General features: G+C 52.1%; 5 protein-coding genes across 5 annotated transcripts; 3 read left to right on the plus strand and 2 right to left on the minus strand.

Annotated features, from left to right (window-relative positions):
- Positions 1-312: 312 nt before the first annotated feature.
- VTN77DRAFT_4334 (uncharacterized protein) lies at positions 313-4,119 on the plus strand (the record flags this gene model as incomplete). The annotated part of the gene is made up of 1 exon (XM_069420382.1): positions 313-4,119. The coding sequence occupies one exon, from the start codon at positions 313-315 to the stop codon at positions 4,117-4,119; it is 3,807 nt and encodes a 1,268-aa protein (XP_069282005.1).
- A 735-nt stretch (positions 4,120-4,854) lies between these two features.
- Positions 4,855-7,947, plus strand: VTN77DRAFT_4335 (uncharacterized protein; the record flags this gene model as incomplete). Its single annotated transcript, XM_069420383.1, has 8 exons — positions 4,855-4,927; positions 4,986-5,004; positions 5,079-5,130; positions 5,202-5,248; positions 5,306-5,411; positions 5,464-5,727; positions 5,784-7,852; positions 7,911-7,947. 8 exons carry the CDS (start codon positions 4,855-4,857, stop codon positions 7,945-7,947), a joined length of 2,667 nt encoding a protein of 888 aa, XP_069282006.1.
- Positions 7,948-8,918: 971 nt separating this feature from the next.
- Positions 8,919-10,214, plus strand: VTN77DRAFT_4336 (uncharacterized protein; the record flags this gene model as incomplete). Its single annotated transcript, XM_069420384.1, has 1 exon — positions 8,919-10,214. One exon carries the CDS (start codon positions 8,919-8,921, stop codon positions 10,212-10,214), a length of 1,296 nt encoding a protein of 431 aa, XP_069282007.1.
- A 302-nt stretch (positions 10,215-10,516) lies between these two features.
- VTN77DRAFT_4337 (uncharacterized protein) lies at positions 10,517-11,086 on the minus strand (the record flags this gene model as incomplete). Its single annotated transcript, XM_069420385.1, has 1 exon — positions 10,517-11,086. The coding sequence occupies one exon, from the start codon at positions 11,084-11,086 to the stop codon at positions 10,517-10,519; it is 570 nt and encodes a 189-aa protein (XP_069282008.1).
- Positions 11,087-14,337: 3,251 nt separating this feature from the next.
- On the minus strand, positions 14,338-17,298 carry VTN77DRAFT_4338 (uncharacterized protein; the record flags this gene model as incomplete). Its single annotated transcript, XM_069420386.1, has 1 exon — positions 14,338-17,298. One exon carries the CDS (start codon positions 17,296-17,298, stop codon positions 14,338-14,340), a length of 2,961 nt encoding a protein of 986 aa, XP_069282009.1.
- Positions 17,299-17,983: the final 685 nt, after the last annotated feature.

Below are 17,983 nucleotides of genomic sequence, written 5' to 3' on the forward strand. Positions count from 1 at the left end.
CCAGACTGCTGCCGCTGAAAATACTCGTCGGTTTCTTGCGTCGTCCTCCTCCCAGCAAGCAAAAAGCAATTAAACTGCCTCTGTCTTCTGGGAAGCTCAAAGTTTTCTCTCCCAAGCTTGAGCCTTCCCAGAGAGATTATTTCAACCGCCTGGAGGAGAGCTGTGTATAGGTTTGTTCGACCCTTCCCTAGCACCTTTACGACCTCGACTGACTGACTGCTGTGCCTCAGCCTTACGCAAAGGCCCGATATGCCAATCACATTACTATAGCCTTTATTATTCCTGTGTTTATCGCCTCATTCCTCGGAGGTAATGCTCGAGCGGGCAGCAGGATGCCTCGAGAGCGCCCGACACCGCTTGCTTCGGAACTCCAATGGTGTGATTCGCAGTCGGCAGTCTCTGGGTTCGGGTTTTTGGCGCTATAGGGACTGGGATTTTCGGTTGTGGTATTACATTCTGTTGCATGCCTCGAAAAAACAGTCCCGACCTCAATCGTTGCGAGCTGTTAAAAACTCTGGCCTGGCCGCCGATGACACGGCCAGCAGACCTTTCCTCGACTTTCTATACCCTCCGAAAAGCCAGTACTTTGCATTCTCGTGTGCTGCACGCGCAAGAAATGGATTGCTGTTGCGGAAGAAGAAGCGGTCAGCCCCTGATCTCGCGAGGTCATACGTCTCGGAGGCTTCTAATTCTGCCTCGGAACGCGCCAAAGAAACCGTGCCTGGCGAGACGGACCAGGATGCTCGTGAGAAAGAGGCCGCTTTGATGGCGTTACTCGACGCGACAGACCGACGGGACTACGAGAAGGCTTGGGACCTGTGGATGGATATTGGTGAACCACCCGGACTCAGGTCCCGTGTCATTGAATATCTGGCAACCTCGACGAGGGTGGTCGACTTGAATAGGGCACAGAGGCTTTTCGATACGATTCCGTCCGAAGCTCGCTCCGCTCAAGACTATTTGCATGTAACAACATCTCTTCTTCGGACTGTGAAGTCCTCGGACGTCAAGCGAATATGTGCAGAAGCTATGGCCAAAGACGTTGGAATACCAGCCTGGAGCGTGGCCCTAGCCTCGTTCGTGGAAACGACGCGATGGGACGATGTATTGGATCTCTGGGATTCAAGGCCCGCTGGCTTGGAAAAAGACCGTTCTCACCCAGCTTTATCGCAGTTGATGTCTCTCTCTAACCTGCCTGATCGAGTTCTTTCTCTCGCGCAGTATTTGAAAGGACGGGGAGAGGTCGATAAGGATTCAGGAGCTGCTAAATTAGCCTCCTTTTTATTGGAGATGATTTTCACTTCTTCCAATATCATGAGAGACATCACCATGGAGATGATTTTACTCTTGACTCAAGCATTTAAAGAGTTGGGACTTCTCACGGCAAAACATTATTATAACGCTCTCGACATCCTTCAATCGCTTGAGATTCGCTCAAACGTAGTCCGCTCGATCGTCGTCTATCGCAACTTTCGATGGCACCTGAGCAGCGAAAAACCTCCCCGAAAGCTCCTGGAGAGTCTGTTGAGAACTCTTGCTTCTTTGGAAATCGCTCATGGTATCCAATACCTCCTTGATGAGTATACCAGCTTTTACGGGAAACCATCGGTAGAGGCATATAAACACGCTCTCACGGCGTTTTCCAGGGCGGGTGACGCTATCAATGTCCATAACACGTTCGATAAGCTGCTCACAGAATATGGGGAGCCGGTGAGCGGACAGGCTATGCGGAAACCACCAACTCAGCGATGGGTCACACCCCTTCTCCATGTTTACGCTAGAGTGGGAAACGTCGAAGCGACTCGGAAGCAGTTCAACAGGATTTTCGAATTTGGCTTTTCGAAGCCAAATAGAGTGTGCTGGAACATTCTTATTTCGGCATATGCAAATGCACAAGATGTCGATGGAGCATTTGACGAGTGGAAGCGAATGTTAGACGCTGGTCACAAGCCGGACTCGTACACCCTCGGAACGCTAATGGGCCTCTGTGCGAACAGAGGTGATATTGATGGTGTCCGCCATCTATTTCAGGTTGCAAGAGAAAGTAGGGTACAGATCACCGCGCCAATGTTGGACACCATCGTGGAAGTCTATTGCAATAACAACCGGCTCGACGATGCTGAAGAGGTGGCCGAGGCAAGTCTCTCATTAAATCTTGAGGGGTCACGTACGAGGATGTGGAACATTCTGCTTTGGTCGTACGCCTTCCGAGCAGACTTGGATGCCGTCTCAAGAATCAACTCTCGCATGGCGGCTGTCGGGGTGCGGCCGGATGGCATGACATATGCCGCGTTGATGCTGGCTCTGGCTCTGATCGGACAGCCTGATTCGGCTCGACGTATCCTCCGGACTCTTCACCGTAGCCGCCGGGTCCATGCCACCGAGTTTCACTACACCATCATCCTCTACGCCTACGTCAAAGCTCGTAATCGGGACATGGTCCATATCGTTTACCGAGAGATCGAGGAACGCTTTCAGAACCCCGGCTTGAGCCCGCGACTACAAATGTTGAAAAGTTTCCTTGAGAGGGACTCACAACATGCTGTGGAAAATGGCGATCCTAGCGACGTGCATCTGGCCATGTCGGAGGAGTTCCTTATCAAGGCGATTGCCGAATTTGACATCAGGCAGTTTGCGTCCAAACAGCCGCGACCAGGCACGGGCAGAGCGCCACTACAAGAGGCCTTTCCCGCCCTCTATTATGAGTACCTCATTACGGCATATGGAACGCTCGGAGCCTATGGGAAGGTTCAGAAGCTCTTTGACGAGTACATGCAGAAGGGGCGGCTTGCTTCTCCGCAGGATCAAAAGAATGGACCTCCTCCCATCCGTCTCCTTGCTGCTTTGATGTACGCGCACCTGCGAGCCGGGCAATACGGGAAGGTTGAAGAATGTTGGAAAATGGCTCTGCCTCGAGCAATCGAATTAGCCAGCCGTCGTGAGTTACCGGATCAGCCTAGTGGTGCCGATGGCAGGCCACCACAACCTTCTCCACCTCAGTTTGTTCAAAGCAGCCAACCTTTAGTCGTGACGGAAGAGAAGGCTGGGTCAAAGGCCAAGGCGACGTCCATATTACCCTCGCAGCGTTTCATTCTATCGCGATGTCTTTCGTTGTACTTGCAGGCCTTGGGCTACTATAATCAGCATTCGAAAATCCCTGAAGTTGTGTCAGAGTTTCAGAAGCTGGGGTTCTCACTGACCACGCACAACTGGACAACATACGTTCAGACGCTAGCGGGGTCGGATAAAGCCTCTGATCAGCTCGAAGCCTTTGTTACCTTTGAGAACAAATTTATGCCAAACTTTCCTGGGTGGAACAGGCTTCGCCGGGGATTAGCAGTGAGGCCGGAGGGCGTTCCTGCTACTATTGACTACCTTGAGAGTCCGAAGCGTGCGAGATATCGCAATTCTCTCGGAAAAACTGGGAGAAGACTTTGGAGTAAGATTGATCCCGAGTTCATGCAACCAACCTATGTCACCTTGATCTATCTTGCTTCGGCCTTGCTCGACTTCCGAGAGAGAAGTATCATCGACGGAGGCGAGCAGTTGAATGCTCTCTTTTCGGTTGCCCCCAAGACCATCCAGGCAATCGGCGACATGCCGCATCTGCGTGAAAAATTCCAGGGCGTCCTGCTCCGCCGCCAGGAGGTGCAAGGCGACAAAGAGATGAAGCCGCAGGAACAATTCGTATGGACCGGCGGCGTTCTCGGCGTGGGAGGCGAACAGCGCACCGTGAGTGATCCAGAAAAGGACCAATTATCTCTGGAAGAAGCATTATCGGGCGGTGTGAGCACGTCGTCATCTAGCCCAAGGGAGAGTCTGGCTGGCGATGAGTCGCCGCAAGTCGTGGCCGAGCCCCCGCCACGGACTCTTGACTATCAGGACGAGCATGACATCGAGACTGAAACCCTTTTGGAAGCGAGGCGTCGACGCCTAGGCATGGATCCCCTCTCGGAGGATGAGCCCCAAGAAGAGGATAAGCGTGGCATATCACGGAAGATTCCTCCTTCGGACATCCTTGCCGGTATTCCAGTAGATCAGTCTGCCTCAAGCAAAACACCAAGCCAAACGACAGGAGATCAGGATTCAGATCGTCTCGACGATCGTCCATCTCCGTGAGACGACGTTGGCCGGACGAGACATGATGCAAATAAAACAAACTAAGGTGAAGGGGACTTGGCGGTTATCTATCTTTTTTTTGACGCATATACCATCTTGTACGGAATGTCAGACGACGATGCATGTTTTTCGAACTGTACATTAGTTTATATAATACCTCTCCGCAGGCAATCTTTTTTGCATTGAGGAGAAGTCTTGTGTGCAGGCATTTACGGTTTTCTGCTTTGCATTTACAGACAATGTATTAGATCTTAGAGATGTTTTCAGGAATGTACATACAGTATGTTGTTGGATGATGCCAAGGCAGGTGTGGACGTTCTTTAGTTAGTGACGTGGCTGTGCATGATCTCTTGGTCCTCGGAACTGTACAGTTATTCTGTGAAATACGCAATTGATTCTCTCAGGTTTTTTGCTTTCTTCCAAGTACAGTAGTTGGTCGACAAAGTTATGTTGCTGATGAGTAAGCTGCCAAGTCCACAAAAACGCGACCAACGCGCCGCCCTCTGCAGACGCGTCGCCATTCTACCCTTTTTGGAGTACGCGTGCTCCAATTCGTCCTTGAGACCCCTCGAAATCGGCATGCACTGCTTCAACCAAAAGAGGCCTGTCAACACCGCCTGCACCGTCTCCCTGTAACGGGGAATTTTCTTTCTTCTCAATAGATTAATCTTGATTTTTTCTCTGATATTATTCTTTAAATTTCTACTCCCTTGATCCCCGCCAACCTTTTTCACCATGGACGGGGTTCGCCTCCGCGATGAGGCCGCACAAGATCGAGTGCGAGCAGCGACTGAATTTCTTGACCCAAGTATGCTCTCTCTCTCTCAGACCAGTCTATTGTGCGTTACTAATGTCATAAATCGCAGCTGATGCACGTGCACGAAGGTTAGCCTGCTCGTCCCTTCGAATTCTCCCTGTCGTCGCACCTTCGAGAAGGTGATGAGTCTGACAGCATGCAGTTATCGGGCGGATATTGTGTTGATGCTCAATCGGGGCCAGCGGCGGCTTACGGTAGGTAGCCACTATCATCTGGAAATGGAGAGTTTGGTGGATCGTTTCTGATGGGCTGTTGTTACGTGCAGGTCAGCATCGACGAGATCAGAGCACACAATCGTGAACTGGCGGACGGGTAAATTCTAAAATTCCAATACGATTGGGGAAAGAACGTCCTCTGACGCGGAAATAGGCTTTTGAATTCGCCGTTCGACTACACGCAAGCTTTTGATAAGGCTCTCAAGGAGGTCATCAAGACCCTGCCCAATCGGCCAGCGAGAGAAACCGCCGACGATGTGGTGCGTTTGTCACAATTGATCTTTTGGGATGATGCGTTAATGACTGTATCAGAACTACTACTGTGCTTATGTCGGGGCCTTTGGCGAGAATGCTTGCAACCCGCGGACGCTGGGTTCCTCGCACTTGAACAAGATGGTGTCGCTCGAAGGAATCGTTACCAAATGCTCCCTCGTGCGGCCCAAGATCATTCAGAGTGTCCACTACAGCGAAAAGAAAAATCGTTTCTACGCGCGGAAGTATCGGGATCAGACCATGACGGCCAGTGGAGCAACGAGCTTGAACGTTTATCCCCAAGAAGACGAGGAGAAAAACCCGGTAAGTGGATAGATTATGACAAAAGGAAATGACATCTTGGCTAATTTCATCTCTAGCTTGTCACCGAATATGGATATTGCACTTACATGGATCACCAAACCATCTCAATTCAGGAGATGCCTGAAAGGGCTCCTGCAGGCCAGTTGCCTCGAGGAGTGGATGTGATCCTGGATGATGACCTGGTCGACCGAGCCAAGCCAGGAGACAGAATCCAGCTTGTGGGTATTTACCGGACTCTTGGAAACCGAGGAGCTGGCTCGGGACCGTCAACGTTCCGCACCGTTATCCTTGCGAACAACATCATCCAACTGTCTTCGAAGTCGGGAGGTGGAATCGCTCAAGCTAATATAACCGACACGGACATTCGAAACATCAACAAAATCGCGAAGAAGGACAATGTCTTCGAGCTGCTGTCGCAATCGCTTGCGCCCAGTATCTACGGACACGACTATATCAAAAAGGCCATCCTTCTCATGTTGCTCGGGGGAGTGGAGAAGAATCTCGACAACGGAACCCACCTTCGTGGTGACATCAACATCTTGATGGTCGGAGATCCCTCAACGGCAAAGTCTCAGATGTTACGCTTCGTGCTGAACACGGCGCCGCTTGCGATTGCCACCACTGGTCGAGGCTCTTCTGGCGTCGGTCTCACTGCTGCTGTGACCACCGACAAAGAGACTGGCGAGAGAAGGCTGGAGGCTGGTGCAATGGTGCTGGCTGACCGCGGAGTGGTCTGTATCGATGAATTCGACAAGATGAGCGATGTGGACCGTGTTGCTATACACGAAGTGATGGAGCAGCAGACCGTCACCATCGCGAAGGCGGGCATTCACACGACTCTGAATGCGCGGTGCAGTGTCATCGCGGCGGCGAACCCGATCTACGGGCAATACGACCCGCACAAGGATCCGCACAAGAACATTGCTCTTCCAGACTCTCTCCTGTCTCGTTTTGATCTGCTCTTCATTGTCACCGATGAGCCCGAAGACACGGGAGACAGACTGGTGTCAGAGCACGTCCTGCGAATGCATCGGTACCGTCAACCTGGCACTGAGGAGGGCGCTCCTGTCCGTGAGCAGCCTACACAGACCTTGGGCGTCGGACTGGAAGACAACCAGGACTCGAATCGACCGACGGAGGTCTACGAGAAATTCAACATTCTGCTCCACGCCGGCATGATCACGAAAACCCGTGGCAAGAGTCGCGATGTCAAGATCCTGACCATTCCGTTCATCAAAAAGTACATCCAGTACGCCAAGTCGAGGATCAAGCCTGTCCTGACCAAAGGCGCTGCCGACCACATTGTTGCAACGTACTCAGCGCTTCGAAACGATGAGCTGTCTGGCAACCAGCGAAAGACGTCCCCGATGACGGCCCGTACGCTGGAGACACTCATCCGTCTTTCCACGGCACACGCCAAGGCACGCCTGTCCAACCGGGTGGAGGAGAAAGATGCCAAGGAGGCGGAGTCGATCTTGCGGTTCGCTCTCTTCAAGGAAGTGGTCGAGGACGAGCGGCGCAAGAGGCGGAAGACAACCACGTTTGATTCTGATGATGACGACGATGAGCCTGACCTGGACGACTCGGACGATGACAACGAGCAGCCCACCACGCGGAACGGTTCCACCGCGACTCCGCGGTCGAGCACACGGGGCGGGACTTACCGGACTCGTGCATCCGCAAACCGTGCAGCAGACGCTGACGATGCGTCAGCGAATGGCGATGGCCTGTACGATGCCAGTCCCCGTGGCCAGCGGACGCAGTCGAGCCGGACAACTCGGAATCAGACACAGAGCGAGTCGCAGATGTCGGTGGCATCATCACGACCAGCGTCGCAGCTCATCGATTCGCAGACAGATGAGCACACTCAGTCACAGAGCACGAGCGGCAGCTCTGCCGCAGTGCCACCGATCCAGCCCGCCCGACTAGCGACCTTCCGCCAGGCTCTGGGCCCACTGATGGGCACGCGCCTGTTCGTTAACGACGACAGCGCCGACGTGGAGACGCTGATTGGAGCAGTCAACACGGCGATTCGCGCGAACCCGTCGCTCGGCGAGCGGCACGTCTTCCAGCGGATGGAGGCTATTCAAGCGTTGAAAGCGATGAACGAGAGGAACGAGTTGATGTAAGTCACAGCCACTCTTCCTTCACTGTTATTCTGTCTGACTGACTTGTTTGTGCAGGTATCTCGAAGACGACGAGACTGTGTACAGGATCTGATCGAGCTGCATTTCCTTCTCAGAAAGATGGATATTTCTTTCGACGGTGCTTTACAGACGGGGCTTTACCGAATGAAGGGACATTGATCGGTATCTGATACTGGCGGCGTTGGGAGTTTTCAATCTGATGACTGTCATTGATATAATGCATGTAGTTTATGATGAAAGGGATTCAATTGATTAAACTCCATTTATGCTGTATGCTGTATTCATAACAATCAAGTTGTCATCTGAGCTTCCGCTTGCTGCTTGCTTCTTCACCCGCTGACTTGAGAAGGATTTAAATTAACCCCTCTCTACAATTACTTACTTACCTACCTAACTTAACAAATTTAATGAATGAGCTCTACCACCAGGTAGGTATACTTTGACATGTATACGTACGTCTCACTCATCAACTTTAGTTACTGTCTCCAGGGGTGTCGAACCAGTTAGGTAGTTGCGGGTCTTTAGTACCTAGGCAGTCATGTTTTTTTTTTTGGTTTTACACCTGAGGGGGGAAAGGGGGGAAGAAAAAAAAGGGAGGAAAAGAAAAAGTACTAAATGAATTAATCGCATAGCAAAATCAAGCTGTCATATCAGATATGCTCGCAGACGTCGGACAGTGACGTCGTCGGAGCCAGCTTTTGAGTCTTGACTGACTTGGGGTTATTTTCTACCCACGGCACCAACGTCACAGTGATGCTGAACGCATGCGGGGAGTGGAATTCGTCCCGGACTCGATTATAGAGCAAGAGTCAAGTATGAAAAGATGCAGTATACAGATGGATCCATTCGAGAGTTGACTTGAACTGTGACTTGTCAATAAGTACCCAACTGTACATACATGTACCAAATCAGGCAATAGTCAAACACACCCGCAATGACCAGGAAACACGAGACTATACCCAAGCCGGAGCATGTCAAGAGGTGAGTAGTACCTCGTATCACATCGATGCTATATATCAAGTCTAATTGTATATATCATATGATATGTGTAGAGTCGGTCGATGGCTCCCAGACGACCACCGCGTCCACAAAGACTGGCTCAAAGGCCTCGTGTCGGAGGTGGACGACACGCCCGACAAGCCACTGCACCCCGTGCTGGAAGAGTTCCGAGAGCTGATCGAGAAGAACACCCGCGTCTACATGCTCTTCCAGTCCATGTTCCAGCAGATCCCCAAGAAGAAGCCCTACCGCGACTCGCCCACCGGCCACCCCCAGATCCGCGACTACCGCCATCTGCTGCAGGTGCTCAACCGCGTGCTCACCAGCGCGCCCTGCTGGAACGACCGCTCCAACCGCCTCGGCCTCGTCGGCCTCCCCATCAACGCTATCCTCGACTGGCCTATGGGCACGCCAAGCGGCTTCGCGGCCTTCCTCGACCCGGACGTCAACACCATGCTCAAGAAGGTGCTCAACGCCTGGAGCGAATACCTCAGCTCGCCCGAGTCGGCCTCCGTCCTGGACGACTCTGCCAGCGGCTGGTTCAACGACCACGGCGTCCGCGAGCTCACCGCTGTCGCCAACGTCGGCGCCACTTCATACTCCTTCGACCAGCTGTTCGAGTGCGACCCGGCCGCGCCACACCACGGCTTCAAGTCCTGGGACCACTTCTTCACCAGGGCCTTCCGCGAGGGCGTGCGCCCTGTCGCGTCGCCAGACAACCCCCGAGTCATTGCCAACGCATGCGAGTCGCAGCCGTACAACGTCGCCACGGACGTCAAAGCGCGCGATCAGTTCTGGGTGAAGGACCAGCCCTACTCGATCTGCGACATGCTGGCGCACGATCCCTTGGCGGAGCAGTTCGTCGGCGGCACGGTGTACCAGGCCCTTCTCAGCGCGCTAAGCTACCATCGCTGGCACGCGCCCGTCGGCGGGACCGTGGTCAACGCCTACGTCGTCGACGGGACATACTACGCGGAGCCGCTGTTCGAAGGGCTGGGCGATCCGGACTCGGATGCGCACGGAATCGACATCCGCAGCGAAACGACCTCGCAGGGCTATCTCACCGCGATGGCGACGAGGGCACTCATCTTCTTCGAGGCTGACGACCCGGCCGTCGGCCTGGTGGCCTTTGTCGGCGTGGGCATGGCGGAGGTGGCGACGTGCGACATCACCGTGGCCAAGGGACAGCGAGTGAAGAAGGGCGACCAGATTGGCATGTTCCACTTTGGGGGGTCGACGCACTGCCTGGTGTTTAGAAAAGGAGTTCACCTCAGCGGACTTCCACAGCCGGGAAGGGAGGTGAATGTGCCGGTGAGGAGTCAGCTGGCTGTAGTTTCTTGATTGTATCCAATACGTTGTAATGACGAAACATACGTCTGTCTAGATCTGTAGAAGCACCCAGGAGGATATGCATACAGCAACTTTTGCTGCAAAGCATTCAGGGATGAGCTCTTAGCACAGCGCAAAACCTAGTAACAATTGATGGTCAAGTGAACTGCATCACCGGTGCCAGTAAGGGGTCATTTAACACACCAGACATTGACAACTGAGATTTATCAGTTAAAAACCCCAAATAGATAGAATAGAAACAAGAGGCAGACAAAATGTAAAGATCAACAACGTACCGTAATGATTAAGAAGAGTCACTGGTTAAATGCATCTTCATCTTCATCTTCACAATCACCCATCATTTGAACCAGCTCTTCTTGATATCTGTTCAGATTCTCTGGAGTGATGAGATCAACAACCTCCTGCCTCGTTCTCTGGACGAATCCACCTCCCAAAGCATCCTCAAACAGAGGCCGAAGTTTCTTCTCACAGAAGTAACAGAGCACCTTTGCCTGTTGGACCGTCAGATCTTGCTGGTCGATTCGAACAAGGAGCACGTCTCCAATCTCGGATTGCCAATACATCGGCGCAAAGCCCCAGTCGCTGTTGTCGAGTCTCGGTTCGAGAAAGAGCATACATGCGGTGTGGTTGCTTAACGGACCCATGTTCTCGTCCCAGATTGGCAATCGCTGATCCCACAATCTGTTCGAGGAGAGTTTCCTGGCTTGGACCGGCAATCCGACCATTTTGGAAATTGGAGAGATGAAGGTTTCGACAGCAGTAGCGTTTAGGATGATAGGATGTGACTTGGGAACCTCAACAGATACGAACGCGTCCGCTCCGTGGAGCTTCCTTTCGCCATGGCACGGTAATTTGACTCCCATTATGGTATTGGGCCGTCTCCGGAAAGAGGTTGGCTCCAGCTGTTTAATGTCAGAATCGCTGTCATCCCCATATATCGAAAAATAATCCAGTGCATGTCGATAGTCTGCTAACGTAATGTCTTCATAATACTGAGGATCACGGTCCAGCCCTTTTTTTCTCAAGAACACTATCGGTCCTTTCCAGTCATGAGCTATGGAACCGGACGCGCCAATTGCTTCGTAAAGACTGCGGTTTGGTGCGGATCCATCATTCAAAAACCCATCGCGAAAGGCAATTTCAATGGTATGTGTCAGTTTGAGACCACGGCGAGGATTGAATTGAATCAATCTGCGATCCGAAATCGGACTGTCATCCCCGAGAAATGAACGAATATGAGCGTATTCCCACGGTATCCCAGTATCTGTCTCTATCTGAGATTCACGTGTTACCCATATAATCGATGGCCGTTTCATGTTGGGCCGGAAAAGAATGGCCCGTCTATGAGCTTCCGTCGGACGCTCTTCTTGTTGTCCGGCAAATTGGGGGCAGAGAAATTTATGGCTTGGCAAGTCGGCCCTCTGACATTCGACCGAGCAATATCGGCAACTTTTACAGCGTTTGCATTTCAAGTCGGTGACCTTTCCGCAGATGACACAATGGCTGGATTCCTCGAATGCTTCTTGATCGCCCGAGCTCGATCCGTCTTCTCTCCGACCTTTTGGATCATTCCTGCTGTGTTTAGTAGTGGGTAACTTGAAAGTGGCTGACTAGGTACATAACTTACAATAGTTCCTGCCGGGCACGAATATCGTTTCGCTCATTTTCTTGGATATGAATAAGTTGCCTTCTTTGCTTGATATCTTTCAGGTCGAGAGTGTTCAAATCGGACACGATAGATGAATGGGCAATGGCTCGCTGAAGACTATTTCTCTTACCGCTACAAATATCCCGAATCCGCTCTATCAAAACAGCTAACAGATCTGAAATCCGCTCTCTGCAGCGTTCGATCTGTGGTCTGCAGATGGCTCAAGCAGGATAACATTGCCCATGTCTTCCCCTCGACTTCAGTGGAAGGGAAGATTTCTGTAAGAAGGTCTCGCATAATAAGCATGCCTTCTTACTGCACCCTAAATAACCCGTCGTTGGGTGTGCCGATGGTCGCGGGCTTTCAAAGAAAAGAATAAGTTGGACTTCTGCGTGCGTTCCAAACTTTCGAGAACAGTCCTTTCTAAACTGTTCAGCTTTTCGGTCCAGTATGTCTTGGGCAGGCTTCGTTGGCGGAGGAAGCGCCAGCGCCTTCCACGCTTCGTTAATGGGAATGATAAATTCCCGTCTGAGAGAAAACCTTTCCGGTGGGTTGTGTGTGCGGATGTTGATATTTCTGAACTGAGGCAATATCCGAGCAACTTCTGCAAGAAGACGACAAGCGTGAATTGGTCGAGCCAAGAAGCAGATGGATCGCCAAAGCTTTTTCCCTTGTGTCTCTCCAAACCTCCCAGAAAAGGTATTAGGAAGATTTTTGCTCCTGGTGCATCTATGTGCTAGACGAACGAGGTGAGCGCTAGCATCTATCGAATCAGGTTCCATGTTCCTCAGTATAGTGGCAAACTCATTGAATGAGGTGATCTCTGAAGAGCCCTCTACAGACGCATCTACGTTGTCTGAGCTGTAGGAAACGGATTGCGTAGACTGCTGTATAACACGATGTCTCTCGAGTATGTGCCTGATGGAAGATAGATAAGTCTGAAGACGAGGCCAATTATACCGTATTGTCGACTCTTCGAAAGAAGTGAGCGATCTCAGGGCGTCTACATCTTCTTCAACTAGGCAATTCCTTGTCAGCTCAATCAGAACAATCGGTGAATCCAAACCTACCGCTGCCAGTCTGTGCAATCATAAAGCTGCAGAAGCATTCCAAGTAAGCTGTATCATGCACATCGAAACCACCGTTTCTGGCGACATGAATATCAACTGAATCTTCAAATTCATGAAGTGCGGTGACCGTGACAAAGTCCCATCCTTTTGTGTGAGACAATAGTTCCGCCAGACAATCCAAGAACTTTGTGCGGATCCTTTCGCTACCAAATGATACCAACGTGTCGAGAGAAAGATCAACAAGCTCTTCTTCGCTGTTTTCGGTAGGCTCTGGCGCAGCTTCGAGAGCAGATTGACTGTGACCGTCACTGAAATATTTTAGAATGTGTGAGGACCATATGACTTTGGCGAGTATTTCTTCACTTCGTTCAGAACTATGAGATGAGTTCCGCGCCATCATAGCTATCTGTAAGATTCAGTATTGCCTTCCGAAGACATAGGAATAATCAATCAAACTCATTGGAAAGGAGTAAGAATAGTGCTTATCTTTTAATATCTGCCGTTCGCCTTTGCTTCTCAATTCAAAACTCGCCATACTGTGCATGCATATACCAGGGCTCCAGGCGCTGTTGGCCCTGGTTTTGCCAACGCATATGCATCGATAGACTAGTCTGGAAGCGTGGGCTGTTCCCTGAGGGAGTGATGATCCTGGAAGATCAGAAGGACAGGGAGCTCTGCACATTCTGTGCTATTGAGAGCGAGGTTGTTGGAGCATGGAGATGCAAGACTCTTGCGAGAGTGGGAGAAGATGCAGACATGCTACTCAGCTTCCAGCGTCATCTGCTCCTTCCTTGAGTGTCTGTCACATGATGCATCCTATTTAGGTGGTGGCCATCCTGGGACCTCAAGTTGACAACAAACCTCACAATGCTACCATATATTAATGATGATCATTGAACTCCAAATGGGTATGACGTCGAACGTTCCCCTTGTGCTTCAGCATCCACAGCAGGAGCGCTTATTATGCATAGAACATTTGCAACGCATGCCTAGGTACTACACCTAACCAACGATCAGGAACCCTGCTATTACCCCACCCACTACTGGGCAGGAGAGGAGGTCTATCATTTTATCTATCATTTCGTTTACGTCAGTCGTGTTTGCCCTCTCCACGTACCTGTATATGTTGAAGAGAGGCAATGAGAGGAAAGGGGAAGGTATATTTAAAGGTTCTATCTGGGATTTGAGGAATAAAAAAAGGTAATATGTACGGAGTATAGAAGTAATGCAATAAGTATGTACAGTCCATGCCAACCATCCCAAAACCCCACCAATGCATAGTACATACTCTAAGCAATAACGCGTGCAGCTAGTTGGAATGGACCTTCCAGCTGGGGTATATCTCCGACTCATAAAATAAGAAATGTGAAGCTGCGGAATTATTAATTTCAACGGATCAGTCCCAACTTAACGCTCGGATTCCGATCTGGACAGACTCCATCATTTTCGCAATGTTTGTTCGTAATATCGTATCGAATCTCGTCACAAAACGTTCGTCATCATCATTATCATCATTATTATCGTCATTATCGTCATCATCATCGGTGCTGCCGCAGCAGCATAGATCTTTCAGTTCTTCAAACAGCGTATCGAACTCAGCCCAGTGCGTCGAATACGTCGACAGCACCTTGTCTTCTCTCTCTGGCAATGGCGTCTCCAACGCATTGGCCAGGAATCGCCAACTGGCCGTCTTAAGATCGGTGAGGAGTTTCTCCAGCTCGTCGAACAGTCCCAACAGCACAGCGTCATTTTGCACATTTCTTGCAATTCTCTCCAGATCCCTGCGCGAGACGAGCAGACTGTCGCAGTAGACGAAAAAAGGCATTTTCCGGCCCGGAGCGCAGAACGTGTTGTTGCACAGGATGTTCTGCGCCTGCACGATCTGCGACAGCTGGTGGATCCGGTCAGCAGATAGATTTCCGTCACGCAACGGCCCGATCGCGAACTGGGCGATCTGCGTGATGATCCCCTGGCTGTTGTCCCCCGAGTGAATCAGATAAAATCGGCGGTCGGCGACGGTTCCAGCAGACTCGATCAACGTCTTCAACCCTCCGGGATGAGACTCGCCGAAAGAGGTCAGGTCGTAGACGATGCCGTCGATTGCCGTCCACAGGCTGCAGGGCTTGTTGTGGCGGGCAAGCTCTGCGACTGTGACCTCTCTTCGCGTGGCTATTGTTGCGTGGCCACCGAAACAGTCTTCATGATACCGGGTCTCATCGATCACATCCATCCCGAGCAGGGTGGAGCGAACGGAAGTCCCGAAGCCAACGCTGCCACAGACATAAACATGTCCCCCCTTTTCCTTGGATCTTGTATTGATGTCTGCTTCCAAGCTGACTAGGATGTCCTGGACCTTCATTACCTTGTTCCATCGGCTCTCCTCGCCGCGCTGAATGGTACGTGCTTCACTCCTAGACAGGGCCAGATGCACTGTCAACGGTAGCTGCTGCGTGAGACTGGTCAATTCCTCCCGATAAGGGACGTCTTCCGGTTCTCTCGCACCAAGGACGAGGATCATATCTCCCACGTCGCCATTGCTGCGCAAGGCTCGCTTGCGCAGAAACCCCAGAAACGGTCCCACCCCAGCGCCCTGTGCGATCAGCAATAGTGGTGTCTTGTCATCAGCTGGAAGTCGAAACCGCGGCTCTGGGATTACTCTAGTGGTGAGGAGTTGTCCAGGCACGCTGCGTCGAAGAAATTCCGCCGAGACGCCCTCGCAATGGGCGATGGTGAGTACGACGCGTTGTGCCAGGCCGTCGATGTTGTTTTCGACGTAGGCGACAGTATAATGCCGTGGGCGGAGGACGGGCAACTGTTCGATCAGGTCTTGAGCAGAGAGGCCGGGTCGAGGGTCCATCGTGAACAGCGGCCGCAAGTCACGAGATGCCAGCAACTCTTGCAACGTGGTATGATGGGTCGACTCCTTCTCGCCCACAATCCGCTGGACTTGCGCGACTTCTGCTGGATCGACTTTATTTCGGGGCCAGATCTGGATTCTGTCCCCAGCCTCCACTGGCAAGGGACAAGGGAGAAGAAGCGTCAGCGAGGTTGTCTTTCTCCCCGTCAATGCCACAGCAACCACCTTCGCTGACAACGTCCGTGGCCGCCCTCGGAGACGCGTGTCAATCGCCTCCTGCATCTGGCGATTGAGCATCTCGTCCAGTGGGATCGCTAAACGGTCCGGTTGAGCACCCCCGGCAGTCCGCGGCCGCCCGGATGCAATCGCGATGCTGATAGCGCTGACGGCCCTGACCCGGTGTCGCTCGAGGAACCAAGCGTAGAGCTGCAGCACTGCATTGAACGAAGCAGCCACAGCAGGTGAACCGCCCTTCTCGACGTACGATCGAATGCTATATCGGGGATCTTCGAGCGCTTCGATGAAGCGCCGGATCGGATGCGGCAGCAGCACGCGGCGGGCGATCTGCTGCTTGTGGAGGTCCTCTTTCGGGTCTATCGTGCCCAGGAACGAATCCAAGGCGTGGAACAAGGGCGAATTGACGCCGCTGTTGGTCAGCCCGCCGGAACGAAGAGGCCTCCCAATCTCCGGATACGTCTTCCCCCAGAAGACCGGATCGAAGCCGTCCTGGCCATGGCGGAAAGGCACCGAGCAGAAGGTGGCTGCGCAGGCGATGATGCATGACGCAACGCCTCCGAGCTCCTTCATGATGGCGCTGTCGTCGCCTGCAAGAATATTCTTCTGCACGTTGGTCATCATCTCCAGAGCGGGAGCGAACGCTTCCTCCATCTCGACCTGCACCCCGACGGACATGCGCTCCTCCTGGACATCGAAGTATTCGGTCGATAGACGAACGGACCGGCCCGGGAGTCGCCGAATGTTGTTCAGCATATCGTCTGCGATCATGCGGACCGTCTGCGGTCGTCCGAGCTGGGACGAGACGTAATCCCATGCTGCCATCAAATTGTCAGGCAAACAGATCGTCGAACTATCGTGGCCCAGGTTCCGCATCTCGTAGACAAAGCTGTGGAGGAGGGAGCTGATGACGATGGCGGCGCGAGACAGGTATCGGTCTTCGAGCCCGGCCAGCTCGGGCAATAGCGAGGGCAAACTGCATATCGCTGTGTGGACGCGTCCCTGCCGCAGCAGCGACGGTAACTGTTGAACAGTCGACTCCCACGATTCGAACGCGCTCGTCAAGGAATGTTCCTGCTGGAAGGCGGACAGGAAGCCGGTATAACAGCTCAAGGCACCATCTCTTCCGGGGCCAATTGTCAGTTTCTTCGTCTGATGCTGGATGCGCAATGTCGACGCAGACTGGCGCAGGGCCCTATGGCTGGCGGCGACGCTGGCCTGGGCCAGGAGCCAGGCACTCGGAGGAATCAGCGGAGCTGGTTCCATTGAGAAGTGTTGTTGCCCGAGGCACGGAGCAGGAGCACCCATCTGTAGCCATATTACTTTGTTTGTTGAGGTGTGGATATCGCAGTCGATCGACAGGAATAACAGCCATCATGAAGGCAGATTACTGACTACATATTACGATAATTACTTCGGTAGCTACCTGCCTACTACACTTCGTCGAGTCTAGCGAACAAAGACGTCATTTTCATCCACTTGGCATCTGGCCCCCATCTGGAGCATTCCTTGTGCTGCTTCCGTCCGAAGATATGTATGTACCGGCGTAACTTTGGCGTTCTAAGAGACAAAGAGAAGCAGCCACCAGGTTCGATGATTGGATGAGTGGATGGGGACTGCTGACGCACTGATCAAGCTACCACCACAAGGGTTAGTACAGACCTTAGCCCTAATCTTGAAGATATTCATCTGGTACCTTACCACTGTGCAGGATGATGTAGCATGCATTAGGGTAAGTACCTGAAGGTAGGACTCCACAGTTCCACCCCTCGACCGATCAATCCCGGGTCAACACTTACCCTGATTCCTCCTTTCCCATAAGATACCTAATAATAGTTGCTGGCTCCAATTGAGAGATCGCACGTGCAAATAACCGAGTTATCCGATTGTCATACAGGAGAATGTGTGTGCCATTTTTATTATTCTTGCTATTATAAACCCGGGTAAACCC

The sequence above is a fragment of the Rasamsonia byssochlamydoides genome, assembly GCF_041956645.1.
Source record: "Rasamsonia byssochlamydoides strain NRRL 3658 unplaced genomic scaffold VTN77scaffold_3, whole genome shotgun sequence".
NCBI classification, from domain to species: Eukaryota; Fungi; Ascomycota; class Eurotiomycetes; order Eurotiales; family Trichocomaceae; genus Rasamsonia; species Rasamsonia byssochlamydoides.